The sequence below is a fragment of the Panthera pardus genome, unplaced genomic scaffold (genome assembly GCF_024362965.1).
Source record: "Panthera pardus isolate Hobbes unplaced genomic scaffold, ASM2436296v1 HiC_scaffold_25, whole genome shotgun sequence".
Taxonomy (NCBI): domain Eukaryota; kingdom Metazoa; phylum Chordata; class Mammalia; order Carnivora; family Felidae; genus Panthera; species Panthera pardus.
Window position 1 is genome coordinate 5,700,070 of NW_026526821.1, and position 21,966 is coordinate 5,722,035.

The following is a 21,966-nucleotide window of genomic DNA, read 5'->3' on the forward strand; positions in this document are numbered from 1 at the left end:
CTTGGGCCACCAGGAAGGTACCGGAGCCGTAGGCAGATCACAGCGCTCCTGACACCTTGTCAACGCGCCTTGTCCCCTCCTCCCTGCAGCCACGGGGGACATCTGTCACAGCGCCTTCGCTCCCTCTCACCGCTCCCCAAACTTTTTGTGCTGTTGTTGCTAAAACTTCTCGCTTTGCCTCCTAATATACCCAAAGACGTCCACTTTTCTTCTAAAAATCCAAGCTGCATTTTTCGGTTTGGGCCTTGTTTTCCGTCCCAAGTCTTCTGTTGTTCTTGAATGTTCTCCAGGCTTCCGTGTGCTTATCCCGTACTGGGGAGCCAGACCCGAGCGCAGCCTTCCTGGGATGGCGCTCAGGGCTGACGCGGGCTTTCTGACCTCCGTCGCCCGAGTGTGGCTGATGGGGCCGTGTCCGCTAAAGGCAGATACGGGCCTGCCGTGAGCACACGCAGAAAAAGAGCAGTTCTAGAAGGCGCTCAGTCAAGCCAAAAATGATCAGATGGGAGGGAGTGTGTGGTTTGCCTTTTAACTGATTGCCTGGGATATGTAGTTAATCAAATTAGAATTTGTTTCCTTTTACTTCCAAGTTTCATCTTATAAACAAATCACTGACACACAGAACCTGCCCTTGATAGAAAGCAAGGCCTCCCTTGGTCCACGTGCCATGGGGGTCCACAGAACTGTGAACTCGAAGGGCCCGTAGGGAAACGTCCCATCAAAGACCTGATGCCTCGAGCTTCCTGCTTTATTCACGCAGACAGATGTTTTCTGCCCTGTGTGCACCGCAGCCTGAGCTAAACTTTACAGCGATCGGATGCGTGTTGCCTTGGAAATGCAAATAAAATCCTGTATGGCTCTGAGCCGCTAGAGTTCAGTTTGTAAAAGTGAAGTTGAACCTGAGAGTCTCTCGAAATGACTGCTCGTTATCCACAAAGGATCACACACACACACACACACACACACACACACATAATCAAATGAGAAACTTCGTCCACGACAGAAAATAAAAATAACGACCGGTTCATGTTTTTCAGTGTGTGAAATACGCTCTGAGGTTAAACTCGGGCCGATTTCTGCATCTTTTATAATTCTAATTAGTTGAAGACTCTACTGCTTTTTATTATTTCTTTTTGTTCTTTTTAATGTTTATTGTTGAGAGAGAGAGAGAGACAGAGTGTGAGCAGGGGAGGGGCAGAGAGAGGGAGACACAGAACCCGAAGCGGGCTCCAGGCTCCGAGCCATCCGCACAGAGCCTGACGTGGGGCTCGAACCCATGAACCCGCGAGATCGTGGGCTGAGCCGCAGTCAAACGCTTGGCCAACTGAGCCACCGCCCAGAGGTTTCGGGGGCACCAGCGGCCTTTCCTCTGTTCGCCAGGCGAGCAAGCTAAAGCGACACACCCGCTCGCACACGGGGGAGCGTCCCTTCCAGTGCAGCCTGTGCAGCTACGCCAGCAAAGACACCTACAAGCTGAAGCGACACATGAGGACACACTCAGGTGAGGACGGGCCCCGCGGGCGGCCCAGGAGGCTCGGCCGGTGCCCTGTCTCCCTGCCACCCAGTCAGAGCTCGGGCGGCAGAGTGAATTTCTTTGTGCTTTTCCCACACGGGGATCTGGATCCGCACGTCTGCGCCTGTTTGGCGCGGAGGGAGGCCACGTGAGTACCGTGCTGGGACCCCGAGGGGCCAAGTAGGACGCCGTCCAGTGCCTGCTGGCGAGGTTTGTCGGGGAGCTCAAAGTCACATGCTTAACTGACCCTTCAGGGTTTTTTTTAAAGTTCATTTTATTTTGAGGGAGAGATGGAGAGTGAGAGAGTAAGCAGGGGAGGGGCAGAGAGAGAGGGAGACACAGAATCGGCAGCAGGTTCCAGGCTCCGAGCTGTCAGCACCGAGCCCGACATGGGGCTTGAACGCGCGGACCGCGGTATCGTGACCTGAGCCGAAGTCGGACGCTTAACCGTCTGAGCCACCCGAGGCGCCCCGGGGACCCTTCAGTTTTAAGGCAAAACGTAAAGTGTGCTGGTTTCGTGCTTCGTAATGCCCTTCACCTTCGTGCCTCATAATGCCCTTCACCTGTTGGCCCGTCCCCCGGCTGCTACCCCCCCCCCGCCCCGTCCTACGGAAACTACCAGTTCTCTGTATTTATGAGTCTGTTTCTGTCTGTTTTGTTCCAAAGATCCCACATATAAGTGACAACATAGGTATTTGTCGTTCTCCATCTGCCTCTTTCACGGAGGCCGATGCCCCCTAAGTCCGTCCATGTTGTTGGAAATGGCAAGATTTCATTCTTGTTTTGCGGCTGAACGATACTCCGTTGTGTATTTACCACATCTTCTGTAGCCATCCGTCTGTCGGACCCTGGGGCTGCTTCCGTATCTCGGTGTTTGTAAATAATGCTGCAGTAAGCGTAGGGGGGCACGTGTCTTTGTGAATTACTGTTTTCCTTTTCTTCGCGTAAGTCCCCAGAAGTGGCATTCGTGGATTGTGTGGTATTTCTAGTACTCGCTTTGTGGGGTTTTTTTTTGTCTGTTTGCTTGTTTGTTTGTCTTTTTGGTACGAAGAATACGTTTCCGTGGACATCTCGGTTCTTGATGCCACGGCAGGAACCGGATAGCTAAGTGACGAGTCAGCCGCCAGATGTTAGGAGAGCCGCCCGTCTGGGCCACTGTCCACACAGCCCTACTCGACCCAACGCTGTCTGTCCGGGCTTGATTTAGGAACCCGGCACAAACTGTGGGGCTGAACGGTTGAGGGAAGGGTGGAGAAAGGAGCCCCGGGGACAGCAGAAAAGCTTTCGGCTCCCAAGACCTTTGGGGAGGTTCAGGGCCTGCTGGGCGAAGCCGCCGTGCAGAGGGTCACTTTTGTCATCCGTGTCACAGGTGAGAAGCCCTATGAATGCCACGTGTGCCACACACGCTTCACGCAGAGCGGCACCATGAAAATACACGTTCTGCAGAAGCACAGCAAGAATGTCCCCAAGTACCAGTGTCCACACTGTGCCACCGTCATCGCAAGGAAGAGCGACCTGCGTGAGTGTCTGGCTTAATGAGCTTCCTTTAACTACGGTATTTGCGGGCTCCTTGGAGGCGCGTCCTGGACCCTGGAGCCCTGGGCCTGGTTACAGGGAGGCAGCTGGGCTGCAGGACCTACTCCGGAAGAGGGAGTTTTTTTCCCCCAGCGGTCCTGTGGCGCCATCTAGTGGCGAGACTGAAGAGGTGCGGTTTCATGGCTCGGCTCGGAGCGCTGGCCGAGGGCCCGTTCCGTTGCAGGTACACCCGATGACAGTCACAGGTATTTCAGGTCCTGCAGCACTGTCACAGGTCTTGTTTCATCCCACCCTAGGCCTCCTTCTACAGATGAAGCAGATGATGAAGGAGCCTAGAGACATAGAGTGATCTGTCCCCAAGTCCCCCGAGTCCGGAGGTGCAGGGACTCGTTATAGGTTCTGACTCGTTATAGGTTCTGACTCTGTTAATGTCCCCACCAGTGACGCTCCGCAGACTTTTCTTAGGCTCTTGCTGTATCCTCTAAAGTTCTGGCGGCCTAAGTGGCAAAAGTGAGGACCAAAACCAGTCCTCCCCTTAAGGAACTCCCTTCAGCAAAGGAGGCCAGCCAGGGCCTGAAATCCTTTATTGTGACATGGTTACGTCCCCTTCGTGGCACAAAACACCACAGAGCAAGAACAGAACCCGCCATGAGTGACTCCGAATGCCAGGGTTAGGACTCGGGGTTTTACCCTGCCCGCAGGGAAAACCAGGCGTATTCAGCAGTGGGGTCGTGGTGGGCACAGCCGTCAGCGAATGAGCATCCCTGCTTTGTCTCGGGGTCCCTGGGCTTCCCATTTTCCGTGAACTTACTTCTCTTTCCAAAGTACGTAACGCTGTGATGCTCAAAACATGTTAGCAGACGTACAAGTCGCCGGTTTGCCCGGAGAAAACCCTGGAGACGAGGTGCATCATTTGGAAAACATTTCTGAAAGGGTGAGGGTGTGTAATGAAGCTTTAAAATTTTTCTTTGAAGTTTTTACATTTTATTAATTTTTGAGATAGAGAAAGCACGGGGGGGACAGAGAGAGAGAGAGAGAGAGAGACAGAATCCGAAGCAGGTTCCAGGCTCTGAGCTGTCAGCACAGAGCCCGATGCGGGGCTTGAACCCACGAACCGCGAGATCATGACCTGAGCTGAAGTCGGACGCTCAACCGACTGAGCCACCCAGGTGCCCCATGAAGCTTTAACTTTTAAAAATCTAGAACATTCTGTCAACGTTACTGGGGTTACCGGCATGCCACAAAACACAGCCCAGTGGAACTTTGTAGGGCACGAGTGTCACAAGCCTATTGCCGAGAAAGGAAACAAGTCTCTGACAGCTCGACGGGGTGATGTAGGTTACATCTCCTTTCAGCAGGTGGCCCTCCCCATGTACCCCTCTGTAAGATGCTTTGTGAGCGAGTGAAGTCTCCCTTCCTGCCGCCGTGGGAGAAATCAGACTCTTACATGCCTGAGACAGCACGACTAGGATGTACCCCGACCAGCTGTCCCTTTTTGCTTGGCCTCTTACACAAAGGATCACAAACCACCGTGCTTCAGACTCCATTCAGCAGAAATTATTCCAGAGCGTGTCCAATCAGACCTTACCGCGAGTCCTGCATGCGTTAGGACAGAGGAAAAAACAGGGCATTGACTCTTAACACGACACTTGGACTTTTTTTTTTTTTGTTTTTCAGTTAAAATCCAGAGGTCGTGTCTTTGTCATGTAAAACCACCGTAAGGTTATCCTAAAAACCTGCCCACGCCTCGCTGATAAGGTTCTCAAGGCGCTTTGTTAAATGAACACAATAGGTGGGACGTGCCGTGCCTTAAGTGACATTGAAATCCACGTCAAAAGAGTAATTCCTGGGCTTGGCAGCCTGTGGTTCCTTCTGAGCAGTGCTGCACAGCACCCAGCAGGGAATGACTTCGTTCCCTGAGAGACACTTGGCAGTATCTGGAGGCATTTTGGTTGTCACAGCTGGGGAGGAAAGGAATCTTACTGGAATCTAAATATTCTCAGTGCCCAGGACACGCCCGCCCTCCCCCCCCCGCCCCGCCCACCCCACCAGGAAGAAACCAGCTCCATAGCGCTGAGGTCTAGAAGCCCTGACTCAGAGGGGAGGGGAGAGTAGCTGACCGAACACCGTTCTGCCGTGTGACGTTCTGTGACTGTTCTAGGTGTCCATTTGCGCAACCTGCATACCTACAAAGCCATGGAAATGAAGTGCCGTTACTGTACCGCGGTCTTCCACGAACGCTATGCCCTCGTTCAGCACCAGAAAACCCATAAAAACGAGAAAAGGTTCAAGTGTCAATACTGCTCTTATGCCTGCAAGCAGGTACTCGGTTTCAGCCAGTTTGGGGAGGCGGTGGGAGGCAGTGGCGTATGGAGGGAGGGAGGGTTGGGGTTCCCCATCGCTTGGAAAATCGTGAAAAAAAAAAAAAGATCATGCTTTGGTGAAAGAGACGGTTCAGAATAACCCGAAAGCAGCCGTGAGCCAATACTTGAAAGCAGCACTTCGTCAAAGTGTGGTTTACAGGCCCCTGGAGGTCCCTGCGGCCAGTCGGGGCCGTAAGATCAAAGTTCTTGTCATTAGATGACTGATTCACGCCGATACATTATTTGCCCTTTTCACCGTGTTGACATCGGCCGTGAAGGCGCCACAGCAGCAGAGGTGACTGAGAACAAGCAGAGCAGTCACCCCAGGCTGGTCTGGCGTCTGCTGTGTTCTTCACCTTCATGCACAGCCGCAAAAGTGAAGGGTGGTTTTACTTAAGAATGTCCTTGATAGAGAGTAACAGTTCTCAACTTCATTCAGGCTTGACCCAGGATACTCATCTTTTTTTTTCTTTTTTTGATGTTTATTTATTTTTGAGGGAGAGAGAGAGAGTGTGAGTGGGTGGGGGCAGAGAGAGAGGGAGACACAGAATCCAAAGCAGGCTCCAGGCTCCCAGCTGTCAGCACAGAGCCCAACACGGGGCTCGAACTCATGAACCTGAGATCATGACCTGAGCCGAAGTTGGATGCTTAACTGACTGAGCCACCCAGGTGCCCCTAGTTACTCATCTTTGAATAACAGAGCCCCTGTGCTGTCTTCCAAAGCACAGCACCTGTCTGCAGGGAATCACCTGTGGCATTGTGTGAGTTGCCAGCCCAACTAGCCACTTTTTTCGTGAACTGCTGTTTTCACTTGGGAGAACAAAGGATAGGCAAACTCTCCTGCTTCAGTCATTGGACATTTGGCAACATGCAGTGCCTTTTTCTTGAAAGTAAATGAAGTGAGGGGCGCCTGGGTGGCTCAGTTGGTGGAGCGTCCGACTTCGGCTCAGGTCATGATCTCACGGTCTGTGAGTTCGAGCCCCACGTCAGGCTCTGTGCTGACAGCTCGGAGCCTGGAGCCTGCTTCGGATTCTGTTGTCTCCCTCTCTCTCTGCCCCTCCCCGCTCATGCACGCACACGCTCTCTCTCTCTCTCTCTCTCTCTCTCTGTCAAAAATAAATAAACATTAAAAAAAAAAAAAGTAAATGAAGTGAGTCCATCACTTCAAGGAGAATGTGGTTGCCAGAGATACAACCTCATCTGTCAGGAGGAAACTACAATTAGAAATCTGTACATCCACCACCATGAGCTTGACAAGCTTTCTGACACTTGAAGACTTCTCTAATGAGATGGGAGTGATTTTAAGAAAGCATTTTTTTATGTAGTGGAGTGAAGTGTGACAACGTTTAGAAGCCCTCCATAACTCGGTAAACTGATACTTTTCCAAATGACCAGTCTGTTATTTTAGAAAATCACACATAGATAGAAAATTCACTCAAAGTATAAGATCAATGGATTTTCATGTAATGGACCCTCTTCCCCACACGTCTTTCCTCTCACCCTCCCTCCCAGGACAGCAGCGCTCAGTCCCATGTTGAAAGTCAAGGTCCCACCAGGGCCACACTGTCCTGGAAGGGGGGTGGAGGCAAGACGGGTGGGAAGAGAGCACCCCCAAGAGAAAACCTTGTAGAAATATAGTTTGGTTATGAACAGTAACATAGAAGTGGGTGTGTGTTTCCTCTGCATGGTCATAGCATTTTAAATAAAACAAATAAAATGGGTACTTTCACTTGACTTTATACATATTTTTGTCATGCTTCTCCAAAATTTTTTAAAGCTTATTTATTTGAGAGAGAGAGAGAGAAAGAGAGAGAACAGGGGAGGGGCAGAGAGAGAGGGAGAGAGAGAATCCCAAGCAGGCTCCACACTAAGTGCAGAGCCTGACACGGGGCTTGAACTCACGAACGGTGTCATCATGACCTGAGCGGAAACCAAGAGTCAGATGCTTAACCGACTGAGCCATCCAGGTGCCCCGGCTTCTCCAGGTTATTTACTTGTGTCAATCTTAGTTAAAATTCCTAATTATTTCTTTGCTAAGAGCAGTTATTATCAGCTTTATGCTTTTAAATGGATATTAAGGTTTGTCCTAATATTTATCAGGAAGTTAAGAGGCGTAATGTACTTCCAACACCAAATAGCCATGGGATTGAAACTCTGATGTTAGATTTTAAGCTTGCAGGTTCCTTCTGCCCTTTGTAAACTCGGGTCATTGCAGATAGTTCTAGAAGAAGGGCTGCTAGTCCATGAGGCCTCTTGGAGGGACAAATGATTATCATTTCCCTCCCGAAGGAATGTTCTACCACATTCCCTGAGGGGCTGTGGGACCCGCGAGGCCCTCATCAGTGGCCTGATGGTGGACAAGTTTGTCTCCTAGATAGCCGGACCGTGCTGCCCGCATCACTAACCGCATTGACATTGTGTGTGCCATCATTTTTCGTAATCACGCGTTCATCCTTAGGGAGGGAAAAAGGTGTATAAGAAATAACGTCAAGGACTAAAAACAAAATCCCTGTAAATATTAAACCTCTCATTTCCCTCCCCTTCTCTCCTAGGAACGCCATATGACCGTTCACATACGTACCCACACCGGAGAGAAACCATTTACCTGCGTCTCGTGCAATAAATGTTTCCGACAGAAGCAACTTCTAAATGTGCACTTCAGGAAATACCATGATGCAGACTTCATCCCGACTGTTTACCAATGCCCCAAGTGTAGCAAAAGCTTCTCCCGCTGGGTAAGCTCACTTAACTCACAGTAAACCTTACTTCTTGCAAAGATTCCTCTGTTTCACAGGCTCTGACACACTCAGGGAGTTTAAACCCAATTATAGAAACTTGCCAGGGCTTAAGACGGCATCTGCCTGGCCTTGGGGAAGTGGTTATTCGTTTTTTTGGAGTCACAAAGCTCTTGCAAATCGTATGAAAGTGTGGTCTCCCCTTTCCATGAAAAAAGATGGCTCTACAAACAAAACCTTGCAAATGGTTTTAGAGAATTCTCATACTCCCTGGAGTCCGCAAGAACCACTGCTCTTAAATGTAACATTTTAACATTGTTCCTGTGAATTAGATTTAGGCTGTTTCCCAGAGAGAATGCAATTTTCGAAATGTCTCAGAGATGTTCTTCAAATAGTATTGTTGGTACTCTGCTAAGAAATGCGTTTACTCTTCGACGTTATTCTCTTTAGGTGCTGTGTTAGTGATCTGTAGCCATATGACAAATCGTTTCGAAACTTAGTGGCTTAAAACAACATTTATTTCCTCACACTTTCAGTGGGTCAGGAATTTGGGAGGGGCTCGGCTGGGTGGGTCTGCTTCATCGTCTCTCAGGAGGTTACGGTCAGGATGTCATCAGGAGGTCCACTCCCAAGATGGCGCCCTCCCGTGGCTGTGGGCAAGGGTCTTCAGTTCCTCACCACGTGGACCATTCCGTTGGGCTGCTCAAGGGGTCTCATGACCCAGAGTAAGCGAGAGAGAGCAAGGGGGAGGCCACTGTGACTCTTGTCACCTACTTTTTAAAGTGACCCATTACCTCTGTTCATAAGAGACGGATCACTAGGGGTGCCCTGCTGTCTCAATCGGTTGAGCGACCGACTGGCTCAGGTCACGATCTCGTGGTTTGCGGTTCAGGAGTTCGAGCCCCGCAGCGGGCTCTGCGCTGACGGTGTGGAGTCTGGTTGGGATTTTCTCTGTCTCTCTCTTTTCTGCCCCTCCCCAGCTTGTGCACGCTCTCAATCTCTCTCTTTCTCTCAAAATAAAGAAATAAACATTAAAAACTTTAAAAAAGAAGCAAATCACTAGGTCCAGCCCACACCCGAGAGGTGGGGGATGAAGTTCCCTTTGAAAGAAAGAGTGTCAGAGAATTCGTGGACGTTGAAAAAAATACCACAGATGATGAGCCAGATCTCTAGACAGTGTATATGCTCCAGGCTCCCTTCATAAAAGTTCTGAATTATCTGAAGTTGACTGTTTTTATGGGGAAAGCTTTATATCTTTTCTCTTTGTGTTTTTCTGGGTAGTGTAGTGGGGTAATTCCAGAGTGTTAATACTCGTAGTTCAAAATTTCAAATACGAGTTGTGACAATAGTCCGAAAACAGCATTCATACAGACTTAGCATTGTCAAGAGTCAACATTGGAAAGATCCTACCTTTTGGTGGGAAGAATAAGAAAACAGAGAAGGGGTTGAGTCGGCCTCATAGAATTCCTCAGAGCAAACAGTCAGAAGTCTTGAAAGCTTTTCTTGCATTCAAGAGAGGGCACGGGGAGTTGGATCTAGAATACAGACATCCCTCGGAGATACTGCAGATTGAGATATTGAGATATTGCAGTAAAGCAAACGTCACAATAAAGTGAGTCAAAAGAACGGTTTGGTTTTCCGGGGCATACGAAAGCTACGATTATGCTGTGCTGTAGTCCATTAAGTGTCCAATAACAACGTGCCTTAAAAAAAGCATATATTGTAATTTAAAAATACTTGACTGCTAACAAATGCTAACCACCAGAGCTTTCGGCAAATTGTGATAGCTGATCACTGATCACCGTAACAAATATAATAATAACAAAAAAAGCTTGAAATATGGTAAGAATTGCAGCCCTCCTCCGTTGCTGGTGGGATTTGAAGTAGGTGAGGCCGTTGGGGCCCCTGGGGGCCTCAGTCGGTGGAGCGTCCGACTTCGGCTCAGGTCACGATCTCGCGGTCCGTGAGTTCGAGCCCCGTGTCGGGCTCCGTGGTGACCGCTCGGAGCCTGGAGCCTGCTTCGGATTCTGTGTCCCTCTCTTGCTCTGCCCCTCCCCCACTCATGCTCTGTCTCTCTGTCTCTCTGTCTCTCTCTGTCAAAAAGAAATAAATGTTAAGAAAAGAAAATGGCGAAGCCACCTTGGAAGGTAGTCTGGCAGTGTTCCAAACAGTTAAAACATACTTCACCCAAGGCATATACTCAAAAGAACTGAAAACACAGGACCGCACAAAAACTCGTACACAAATATTCATGGCAGCCCCCGAAAGCGGAAACTACCCGAATGGACATCAAGTGGTGAACAGATAAAATGTTTTATAACCACACGATGGAATATTCCTCAGCCATTAAAAGGAGTGATGTACAGATATATCGTGCTGCAACATGGGTGAGCCTTGAAAAAAGCCAGACCCAGAAGATCACGTATTAGAGGATTCCATGTCTATGAAATGTCCAGAATAGGCAAATTCATGGAGACAGAAAGTAGCTGAGTGGTGGCCAGAGATCTCGGGGGGTGGGGAGCACAGAGAGTGACTCCTGAGAGTACAGGGTTTCTTTTTGAAATGTTCTAAAATTGATTGTGGGGATGGCTTTACAACTCTAAGAATAAACTAAAAACTGAACTATACCATTTATTATTTTTTAAGTTTTGTTTCTATATTTTGAGAAAGAGAGCACGCATGAGCAGGGGAGGGGCAGAGAGAGAGAGAGAGAGAGAGTCCCAAGCAGGCTCCGTGCTGTCAGCGCAGAGCCCGACATGGGGCTCAGTCCCGTGAACCGTGAGGTCATGACCCGAGCCAAACCCAAGAGTTGAACGCTCAACCGACTGAGCCACCCAGGCTCCTCTGCGTTACACAATTCAAATGGATGAATTGATATATGAATTGTATCTCAGGAAAGATGTTTAAAAAATAAAAATTTCCCATTGATGGTTCCACTTGGAAGTTGCCGCTTTGTCCCAAGAAGTAAAAACCCGAATAGTTTGAAAAATCAACTCTTCCGGGATCTGCAGGGGAGGGGAGGGCACAGGACAAATCTCTGCCTCAGGGTTGGAGACGGGTGAACACAGACCAGAGACTCCCCAGCAGCAGCCTCCACGGGAACCAGCACCGGGGGCAGGGGCGGGGCGTGGCGGGGAACTGGAACGGTGACTGGGGACTTGCTCTGGGGACTCAGGTGGATGCGTAGGAGATTAAAAGCTACAGATCCAGTCCTAGAGGCCCCCGCGACGCTGTGCATTTTACCACCACGAGTTCGACCAGGTTCCCACACTGAATGTCTGAAAAGGAATCCCCTTCTGCTTCCTTCCAGCAGGGGAGCGGGGAGCAACCGTTCCGAAATACCCCAGACCACTCTGTTCTCCTTCACAAGGTCTCCCTCCAGGGAAACCAGTTAACTGCAGTCTAACCTGCTGGGGTATCATCAGAGCCTAACAGACCTGGCGGAAGGGAAACCCCCAACTCCAGCCCCAAGAGCCATCCTGTCCCACCTGAGGTGGAGAATAAAACTGAGAAACACTTGTGAGGGTCACAGCCCAGAGGCATGGCTCCCTGAAATACTGAGACCCTGTCACAGGCTACAGACACCTGCCTCACCCCCACACTACTGAAGCGCAATTTAAGGCAGTTCCTTCCACCCGGGACATCACGTCCAGATATCAGGAAAATGTTACAAGGCATACCGAAAGGCAAAAATCACAATTTGGAGAGACAGAACAGCCAAACCAGGCACGGCAGGGATGTTAGCATTGTCAGACCAGGAATTTAAAACAACCCTGATTAACATGCTGGGGGCGAGGACAGAAAAAGTAGACAGTTTGCAAGAACAGACGAACAACGTGAGCAGAGATGGAAATCCCACGAAAGAACCAAGAAGAAATGCTCTAAGGGAAATGAAAAGCGCTCTGATGAATGAAATCGAGGAAAATCTGAATAAAGGGAGAAGTAGTCCATGTTCATGGATAAGAAAACAATAATGTCAAGATGTCATTTCTTCATAACTTGATCTATAGATTCAATACAATTCCTATCCGGATCTCAGCACATTATTTTATCAGTAATGATGACGATTTTAGAGCTGAGGTGGAGAGGCAGAAAACCCAGAACAGCCAACATGATATTGAAGCTAGAGAACGAAGTTGAAGGACTCTGCCCGCCTTCAAGACTCGCTATAAAGCTAGAGTAATGGGGCACCTGGGTGGCTCAGTCGGTTGAGCATCCAACTTCGGCTCAGGTCATGATCTCGTGGTTCGTGAGTTCGAGCCCCGCATCGGGCTCTGTACTGACAGCTCCGAGCCTGGAGCCTGCTTTGCATTCTGTGTCTCCCTCTCTCTGCCCCTTCCCTGCTCATGCTCTGTCTCTATCTCTCAAAGATGAACAACGTTAAAAAAATAAAAAATAATAATAATAAAGCTAGAGTAATCACAGCAGGGTGTGTTAGTGAAAGAACAGACACATGGATGGAGCAGAGAGCCCAGACAGACCCCGTGAACACAGTCTGCCGATCTCTGACAAAGGAGCAAAGGTGATGCGATGGAGAAAATACCACCTTTTCAGCCAACGTACTAGAGGAACTTGAATCCACATGGGAAAAAAAAAAAAAAAAAAAAAACCAAACCTAGACCGAGACCTTATGCCTTTCGCAAAAATTAATTCAAAATGGTTACAGACCAGGGCGCCAGGGCGGCTCAGTCAGTTAAGCATCTGATTCTTGGCTTCAGCTCAAGTCATGATCTCACGGTTTGTGAGTTCGAGCCCTGTGTCGTGCTCTGTACCGTCACCATGGAGCCCGCTTGGGATTCTGTCTCTCCCCCACCTCAAAATAAATAAACATTTAAAAAAATGGGTCACAGACCTAAATGTAAAATGCAAGACTATAAAACTCCTGAGGGTAACATAAGAGAAAATCTAGATGACCCTGGATGTGGTGGCGACTTTTCACAGACAATACCAAAGGCACCCTCCATGACAGAAATCATGGATGAGCTGGCCTTCACTAAAATGAACAATTTCTGGGGCACCTGGGTGGCTCAGTCGGTTGGGCGTCCGAGTTCGCCTTGGGTCATGATCTCGCGGTTTGTGAGTTCGAGCCCCGCGTCGGGCTCTGTGCTGACAGCTCGGAACCTGGAGCCTACTTCGGATCCTGTGTCTCCTCCTCTCTCTGCTCCACTCATGCTCTGTCTCTCTCTGTCTCTCAGTAATAAAAAAAGTTAAAAAAATTAAAAATAAAATAAACTGAACAATTTCTGATTGGAGAAGACACGCCACAGACAGGGAGAAGATATATGCCAAAGTCACCTCTGATGAAGGACTGTCGTCCAGAATACACAAAGAGCTCTTAAAACTTAAAATCCTAAGGAAACAGACCCCGGTTAACAAACGGGCCGAGGACGTTGTTACATACAGACCCCTCACCCGAGAAGACGCACCGGTGGCAGATAAGCCCGTGAAAACATGCTCTGCGTCGTACGTCATCAGGGAAATGTAGTTAGAACGAGACCCCACCACGTACCTATCAAAATGGCCCAAATCAGGAACCCTGACGACCCCAGATGTCGGCGAGGATGTGAACACCACAAGCTCTCATTCGTTGCTGGTGGGAATGCGACGTGGCACGGCCTCTTGGGAAGAGTTTGATGGTTTCTTACAAAACCAAACGTAGTCTTACCATACGGTCCAGCACTCACACTCCTGTTCACCCGAAGGAGTAGAAAACGTAAATCCACGCAAAAACCCACACATGGGTGTTCGTAGCAGCCTTATTCCTAACTGGCAAAAGTCGGAAGCAGCCAAGACGCCTTCCGGTAGGTGATGGATACGTGAACTGTGGTCCATCCAGACGATGGAGTGTTATCCAGGGCTGAGAAGAAATGAGCCATCAAGCCATGCAGCCATGAAGACAGGGAGGAACCTTAAGCGCGTATCACTAAGTGAACGAAGCCAGTCTGGAAAGGGTATGCGCTATGATTACAATGATGCGACGTTCTGGAAAAAGCACAACTGTGGAGACCGTAAAAAGATCGTGGTTTCCAGGGGTTGGGGAGCAGGGATGAACAGATGGAGCACGGAGGGTTTTTTAGGGCAGTGAAACCAACCTGTGTGATACCAGAACAGTAGGTACTTGCCATTGTACGTTTGTCCAAATGCACAGAATGAACAACACCAAGAAGGAACCCTCGTGTAAACCGTGGACTTTGGGCGATTATGACGTGTCCAAGGAAGTTCATCGGTTGTAACAAATGTACCCCCGGTTCTGGTGGGGGTGCTGATAATGGGGGGGAGGCTGTGCCGGTGGGGGCAGGGGTATAAGGGAAATCTCTGACCTCCCTCCCAGACGCGCCATGAACCTAAATCTGCTTTAAAATACGAAGTCTTTAAAAGTAAATAAGTGCCCCTCGGGATATTTGAATCCAATTTAATTTCTAGAAAGTAAATCACTCGCAAACTTCCATTCTTTAACACGCAACAGTCAAGTGTATCTCCGTGCCTGAATGCCATAGGGCAAGGCCCCCTGCCTCCCCAGTAAAGGACCCGTGCCCTGGATTCCGAATGCTCGCTCCCTCCTCTCTTGAGAAACATTCCTCTGACCCATGTCTGTCCTATCGCTCTGCCCTCTGAGTCGCAACTGATCTAAATGTCATATCGGTCTACTTAAAATCTTAGCCCATTTACTGTTAAAAGGCTAGACGTGTTTTTGCTTATTAATCCAAAACCGACGCCCGGAGTCGTTAGCCAGGAGCCTCGTGAATTTGGAGGAAGATGGTGTGTGTGTGTACCTATATGTGTGTGCACGTGTATGTGTGTGCTTGGCTGGGGAAGGGGCCATTGTTGTCGTCATAGTCTCGAATCTGTGGCCCCCGAAGGCTTAGTTTGTGCACAGTCATCATATAAACCCAGGGACTGGACAGCGTTCTTCTGTATGGAGCCGGGAGTAATATTTTCAGATTCGCAGACCATTTTCTGGCCCAACTGCTCAAGTCTGTTGGAGCCCCCAAAACAGCTATAGACAGACGATTAATGAATGAATAGACACGGCAGTCTTCCAGAAAACTTGCTTTACAAAATCCAGTTGGCCAGCTGGATTGAACCCTTGGGTCATTGTTTTCCCATCCGCAATGGAACCAGTTTAAATGACCTGTAACATCCCCCTTCTCCTTACACGTGAATCCTTCCCCTTCTGCCCATAAACCAGGACGGTCCAGTAGGGCACCCACTGAAGCTGCAGTGGAAATTAGGGGGGAGGTTTTATATAATCAGCAAATTGAATGGCACATCAGCAGTCTCTTACTTTAGCATATGAACTTTGCAAATGAAAAATTTCTAGCTTATTTAAACCATCCTGAGTGTTCGCATGTAAGAATACATTGGTGAATAGTCTTGACCGAGAAATCTCTGACTTCCCTTTTAGTTCTGAGTGTTATATACACATTCAGTTACCCCTTGTGGGGGCAAGTGACCATGTGACTCCGTCGGTTAAGTGTTCGACTCTCGATTTCGGCTCAGGTCGTGACCTCGCAGTTTGTGAGATCGAACCCCAAGTCAGGCTGTGTGCTCAGAGCACACATTGGGATTCTCTCTCTCTCTCTCCCTCTCTGCTCCTCCCCTGCTTGGGCACTCCCTCCCTCCTCTTTCAAAATAAACAAACATTAAAAAAAATAACCCCATGCATGGTAGATCAGGAGAGGAGCTGGCAGGCCAGTAAAATATACGTGGAATGTTACATATTTTCTGAAAATTGACAATCTATTGAATTTCTGGCTCCACATCAAACCTCACTTTGGACAGGGGACACATTCTAGAAGAACAGATTTTGCCTTCTCATTGGCCTCTATGATAAAAAAAAATTTGGCTAGACCTAAACACAACAGAGGGGTCCCCTTTTATTTTATTTAAAAAAAAATTTTCTAATGCTTATTTATTTTTGAGAGAGAGAGAGAGTGTGAGCAGGGGAGGGGCAGAGAGAGAGGGAGACGCAGACTCCGAAGCGGGCTCCAGGCTCGGAGCTGTCAGCACAGAGCCCGACGCGGGGCTCGAACTCAGGAACTGTGAGATCCTGACCTGAGACGAAGTCGGACGCTCAACTGACTGAGCCGCCCAGGGGCCCCTAAAAGCCACCTTTTATTGTGCAAGAATATACCAGGTACATGTTGCCCCATTTTTCCGTACCCGGGTCTCTAACCGTGGAATTTGAAATGACATTCCGTCGGTGATGCTGACTCCCATGTGCTCTGTATCATCTCGCCGACAGAATAATATGCAGAGACATTCCGCGAAGTGTGACGCAGGCCAGGGAAAGCCGTCCACCTCGGGCAAAGTGAGAAGAGTGAAGAGGAGAAAGCTGGCTGTCCCGAAAGAGGCAGGAAAGGAAGACGGTAACTCATTTTAAACAAACTGGGTTTTAATTTGAGAATGATCTCCTTGTTATCGCTTCCCAGGTGCTGAGTGGTCCCGTGCAGGGGATTCACCCAGAAGCCCTAAGTGCCTGTCCCCGAAGGGTCCTGGGCCCAGCCCTGTTGCCGCTCCCTGCCACCTCGGGCAGGTGTTGAACTTCAGTTTGCCCCCTCTGGGTCATTGGCAAAGTGGAAGCGATTACTCGTGCAGGTGCAGAGAGCCCCAGGAGGCATCCACGGCTCTCGTCACCGGGGTTCCTGGCAGACAGTCTAGCGAGGCTGAAGGCCGCCCTCCTCCGGAAGCCGGTGGCCTGTCACCTCTGCCTGGCGGAACTTCTGGGGCGCCATGTGGGTGTCCTGGGGCTGCTACAGCAAATGGCCACGCGCTGAGTGTCTCAGAGCATCACAGGCTCACTGTCTCCTAGCTCTGGGGCCCAGAAGTCCCAACTCAAGGTGTGGGAAAAGGTTGTCTTCCTCCTGAAGGTTCTGGAGCGATGCCCTCCTGCCTCTCCCAGCTTCTGGTGGCTCCCGGGGTCTCTCGGCCCATGGCCACATCCCTCCAGTCTCTGCCTGTGTCTTTGCACGGCTTTCCTCCCTCTTCTGTCTCTCGTCGTCTTTCTAAGGACACTTGTCACCGGATGTAGAGCCTGTCTGAAAGCCAGGATGATCTGTTCTTGAGACCCTTAACTTCATCGTATCTTCAAAGACATAAGGTTACATTCACAGCTTTCAGGGGTTAGGATGTGGACGTATCTCTTTTGGGGGGTCACTCTGGGCATCACGGTCTTTATCGTCTGGCCTCCGGGAGCCGACGTGGGTTCCCAGGTTAGAGCAAAATGGGCCTGAGTCCAGCCTGCCCTCTAAGATGTTCTGCTCCACGAGGGGACAGACCTAGCTCTCTGTGCAGGCGTTCCGTTTACGTCCTCTATTCCTTTCATGAGGATCCTAGAACTGGAGAGATCCTAGACTGAGACCACACGACCTTCCCGCAAAAACAAACGGAAAATGTTTGCGTGGCCTCCTTCTTCTAAAATCCCCTATATTTTGATCCCAGCCCCAATCCTCGAGCAGCGAATGTTCCCGCGGATGGCAGTCAGCCCTTTCCCTACCTCAGAGTCACCTGGTACAATAAGGGAATGGCCCGGCCGAATTTGAATTTCGGGTAAACGGTGAATACGTGTTTAGCGTGAGTATATCCCATGCGCTGTTTGAGATATACTTGTACTAAACAGTTACGCATCGTGCTTGGAACGTGGACAGCCGGGCTGGAGTTCTCCTGACCTGGGCTCTACAGCCTGCTCAGGCCTTCCTCAGTGTTCCTGAGTCTTCCTACCGGGGGCCGGAGCTCCAGCCTTCCTCCACCAGCCCCCGGCTTCTCCAGCAGCAGGGGCAGGTCAGCCCGCGGTGCTTGGGGGGTGACCCAGAAGGGAAGTGACCGTCACAGCACGGATATAAAACTGACGGTGTCATGAATACCACCTTCCGTGGTTTCCCCGAGGAGCGCCACCGCCCCTCCTGTCCCAGGTGTGAGGCCCCACGGTGACCCTGTCCCCGCTCCCGACTCCACACTTCCCCTCCCTCTCCTGCTGGAGAAGCTCCTCCTGCCTGCCTGCCAGCCTGGAACACACGCGAGAGGCCTAAGGAGAAACGAACCCCCGCACGACGCCCACCCCTCCTGGTCCACAGAACTCCCATCACATTCACCACGGACTCGCCCCCGCCCCTCCCGGGTCCCTCCATCTGGCTCCGGCCCCAGCACACCACTGGGGTCACCAGGGGCTCCCTGTGACCACGTCCCGCTGGCCTCTCCCTGCTGCAGCCATAGGGCCACCGACTGGTCCCCCTCTTGACCCTCTCCCCTCTTGCTTGCTCAACAGGCATCCATCCTTCTGGAATTTTCTCTGGCTTCTCCAGCCACCTCGCCTTCTCCTCTTCTCCTCCCCACGGTTTTTCTCGCCTTCGGTCCACCTCCGTATCACGTCCGCACCTGCATACATGACTCTCACCCTCTCCCGTGGCAGGTCACTGGTGGTCTGGGACTGCAGCCCCCACGTAGCCTCCGGAGGCTGGGAGCGAATGTCCCGCTGCCTCGTGAGCGTCTCCCCTCTGCTGTCTCAAACCCAGTTCGTCTAAAACTGAAGTCTTGACACCCCACCGCTGCCCCCACCCCCACCCTCAGCCTCGTTCTCTCCTGCAGCCCTGATCCACGCTAGTGTTGGAAGCCAGGGCACGCAGGCAGCCGCCTCCCCCGCTGCCGTGGACCGGGTCCACCTGTCTCCCCAGGTCCGGGACCCCGTCTCAGCACCTGTCCCCCGGCCTCACTGCCCACCACCTGAACCCCTTCTCTGTGCACCAGCGCTCTGAAGACGGGGCCTTGGGTGTGGGCAGCCGCTCCCCGCCCTCCCAGGCTGCCAGCCATACAGGTCCCCCCACCCCAGCCAGGCCAGACTCACCCTCTCCTTTGCCCGGCATTCCTGGTAACTCGTCCACGGACCCCCAAGATCTCAGCTCTGACCCTTGACCAGGTCGTCCCGCCTCACGTACACCCCGGGCCCGGGCCTCTGCTTTGCACACCCCCACCTGGTGCTCAGCATCACATTTATCTGCTTCTTTAGTGCCCGCTCCCACCTGGACTGAGCTCCCCTCCAAGGTGGGTCTAGCCCTCGGGTCCACACCAGGCCTGGCGTGAGCAGGGTTCATTCATTCCCACTTACGATCGAAAAATGAGCACAGCCCTTTACTGGACAAGACAAGTAGGTGAAACCCAGCTCAGATCTTCCAACCACCGTATAGAGATGCAGAGGCCAGGCTGCTGGGATCCTTGCTCCCACTGGGACAGACCCTAAAGCGTCCATACACATGTATGACTTCCCGGTTAATTAGGCACCCACTGGCTCCCGCTTCATACCTAAATGCAGTATTTTCTTTTCATTATCTAGTAAACCAAGTCCTTAAAAACCCTTTGACCAAATTTCATCCGAATAAGCCTTCCCTAGAAGATCAAATGATTGGGGACGGACTAAAGGTTTTTGAAAATGTCGCCCGTGGTCCGTGACCCGTTTGCAGTGGGGCAGAGTTAGAGCGTCACAGCCTCCGTGCTGGCCACAGACCCCCGTGGTTGGGTGACTGCCCCTGCCAGCGCTGACCCCGAGCCTCCTGGACACTGGCCGGGAAATAAACGAAGAGTGAAGTCACAGGGGTGAAAAGCGGGTCCACATCTCTGCCCCCTCCCGCTGGGGCTCGGGCTGGTGTTTGAACAGGAACACCAGTTGGAGCAGGTCACCTGGGCACCAGGGGCACCTGGGAATGCTGCCTGCCTGGCACACTCACCTTCCAGAAGGACGGAAACAGGAAGGCCCTCCCGGGTTTACTTTGACGCGTGGCGCGTATGAAAACATTTTTCGTACTTTTTTTTAATGTTTATTTTTGAGAGAGAGAAAGAGAGCACGAGCAGGGGGAGGGGCAGAGAGAGAGGGAGACCCAGAATCCGAAGCAGGTTCCAGGCTCCGAGCCATCAGCACAGAGCCCGACGCGGGGCTCGAACTCACGAGCCGTGAGATCAGGACCTGAGCCAAAGTCGGAGGCTTAACCAATGGAGCCCCCCAGGCGCCCCTCATATTGTGGATGGTCAGCTGTTGGACCCCCAGCAAAGCGTGAATTGAAACAAGTAACCCAGCTGAATGTTAGCAAAAACTACGACTTTGTTTGCACATCAAAGGTTTCACACCTGTATTATCCAGATAACGGTCTGGCGTCTACTCCGCTGGGCCGGTGGGTCAGCTGTCGGCCACCTGGCTGTTCAGGGTAGGTCTTTGCAAGTGGCAGTTCCTTTGTGTTTGTAAGAACTCCGTCTTCTTGCTCTCCCCACACTCCCCACCCCACCCCCAAAAAAACCACAAGCAAACACATCTTCAAATGACCTTGAACCGACAGGAGGTAAAGCTTCGGTAGGCGTGGGCTCTTTGCCGCTCCGTGGGTGTTCTTGGGAAGTAATTTGGGAAATAGGGAGAGGGATGAAAATCCTCGGATTTACAGCGATTTCTATTTTTAAGCGCCCAGGGTTGGGCTGGCTATAAGCCGCGGGAGGGTGGGCGGGCTGGTTGTGGATCTGGGCGCGGCTCACAGGGTGCACCCAGCCGACTCTGCCTGAGTTCCCTGGCAGTAAGGACGAGTGCCCTGAGAGCTGCTGGCTGTCTTCCTTTCGGTGGTGTCGTTCCACGGGCACTGAGGCGAGACAGGTGAGGGGCTCAGCCACCATCTGGGTCTGTAGGATCTGCCCTCAACCTACAGCAGTGGCTGTCAGCGGGGCCTCTTCTGCTTCCCAGCAGACGTATGGCAGTGCCCGGAAACGTGTCCGGTTGTCCCAAGTGAGGAGGAGCGTTCTTCTGGCCTCCAGAGGGTAGAGGCCAGGTGTGCCCCCAAACACCACAACGCACAGGACAGGCCCCCAGTGGAGAATTGGTCCAGCCCTAAAAGCATAGAGGGCTGAGGTTCAGAAACCCCTGACTTCACACCCATAGGTCCCATCAGATTACGTGTTCTGTCTTATAAATGGAAAGAATCATTTTCTAAAACGTTTGCTGCTATCTTACAAATCAAAGGACTGTTTCCAAAATGTAGATGCACTGATTTTTTGGACTTTATTTTAAATTTGCCAAAACTCTGCCTCCCCCCCGCCCCCCCCAGCCCCAAAAGATGCCACTAAGGAGGTCTCTGCTGTGAGCGTGAAGCAGTACCCGGGAGAGACGGTTCCAGTCTGTTACGGAGGCGTCGCGGTCGGAAACAAGGGCCTGGACGAAGACATGAGCTGTGAAATGATCCTCCAAATGATGGACAAGTGACAGAGCTTCCCAGTGCGCGTTCGGAGCAGTCCGTTCTCCGACAAGTTCGAATTTTGCGGCACGTTCTTTGAAACAAGCTCATGACGATGGACGGTCTCGGTTTTTCCCAAGTGTGAGGTTAGTGCCCAGAATTATTTGCCTGTTTTTTTGGACTGGATACTTAAACACAAAAAGCACTGCAAGTGTTTTATAAAAGGCCCAAATCTTGAATTGGAGGATAAAACCTCGAACCGATGAATTCATTCGCTTGGTCCTGCCGAGGTGGCCTGCAATGAAGGGGCCGTGATTTGGGGCCGTAATAGTTAACTGTATTTGCAGCACTTAGACTATTTCGTGCTTCAGCAAACAGCCAAAGCTGGGTACTTTCACCATTACATTTCTTTTTTTTAAGTTTTAATTAATTTTTGAGAGCGAGAGAGAGAGAGGGAGACACAGAATCCAAAGCTACAGAGCTCGAACCCACGAACCGTAAGATCATGACCTGGGCTGAAGTCGGACGCTTAACTGACTGAGCCACCCAGGCTCCCCTCACCGTTATAGTCCTAACATGAGTTTTTAAACCTAAACAACTCGTTTGATATCGTTTTTTAAAAT

The 21,966-nt window shown here is 50.8% G+C and overlaps 1 protein-coding gene across 1 annotated transcript in view; it reads left to right on the top strand.

The window, feature by feature from the left end:
* CTCFL (CCCTC-binding factor like) overlaps window positions 1-21,752 on the top strand; it is a 29,198-nt gene extending 7,446 nt beyond the window's left edge. The window contains exons 5-10 of the mRNA XM_053890113.1: window positions 1,378-1,498; window positions 2,880-3,029; window positions 5,208-5,368; window positions 7,962-8,144; window positions 16,390-16,513; window positions 21,218-21,752. Coding sequence (XP_053746088.1) covers window positions 1,378-1,498; window positions 2,880-3,029; window positions 5,208-5,368; window positions 7,962-8,144; window positions 16,390-16,513; window positions 21,218-21,372 — 894 coding nt within the window. The 3' untranslated portion in view covers window positions 21,373-21,752. The remainder of the gene's footprint in view (window positions 1-1,377; window positions 1,499-2,879; window positions 3,030-5,207; window positions 5,369-7,961; window positions 8,145-16,389; window positions 16,514-21,217) is intronic.
* The last annotated feature ends 214 nt before the right edge of the window (window positions 21,753-21,966 follow it).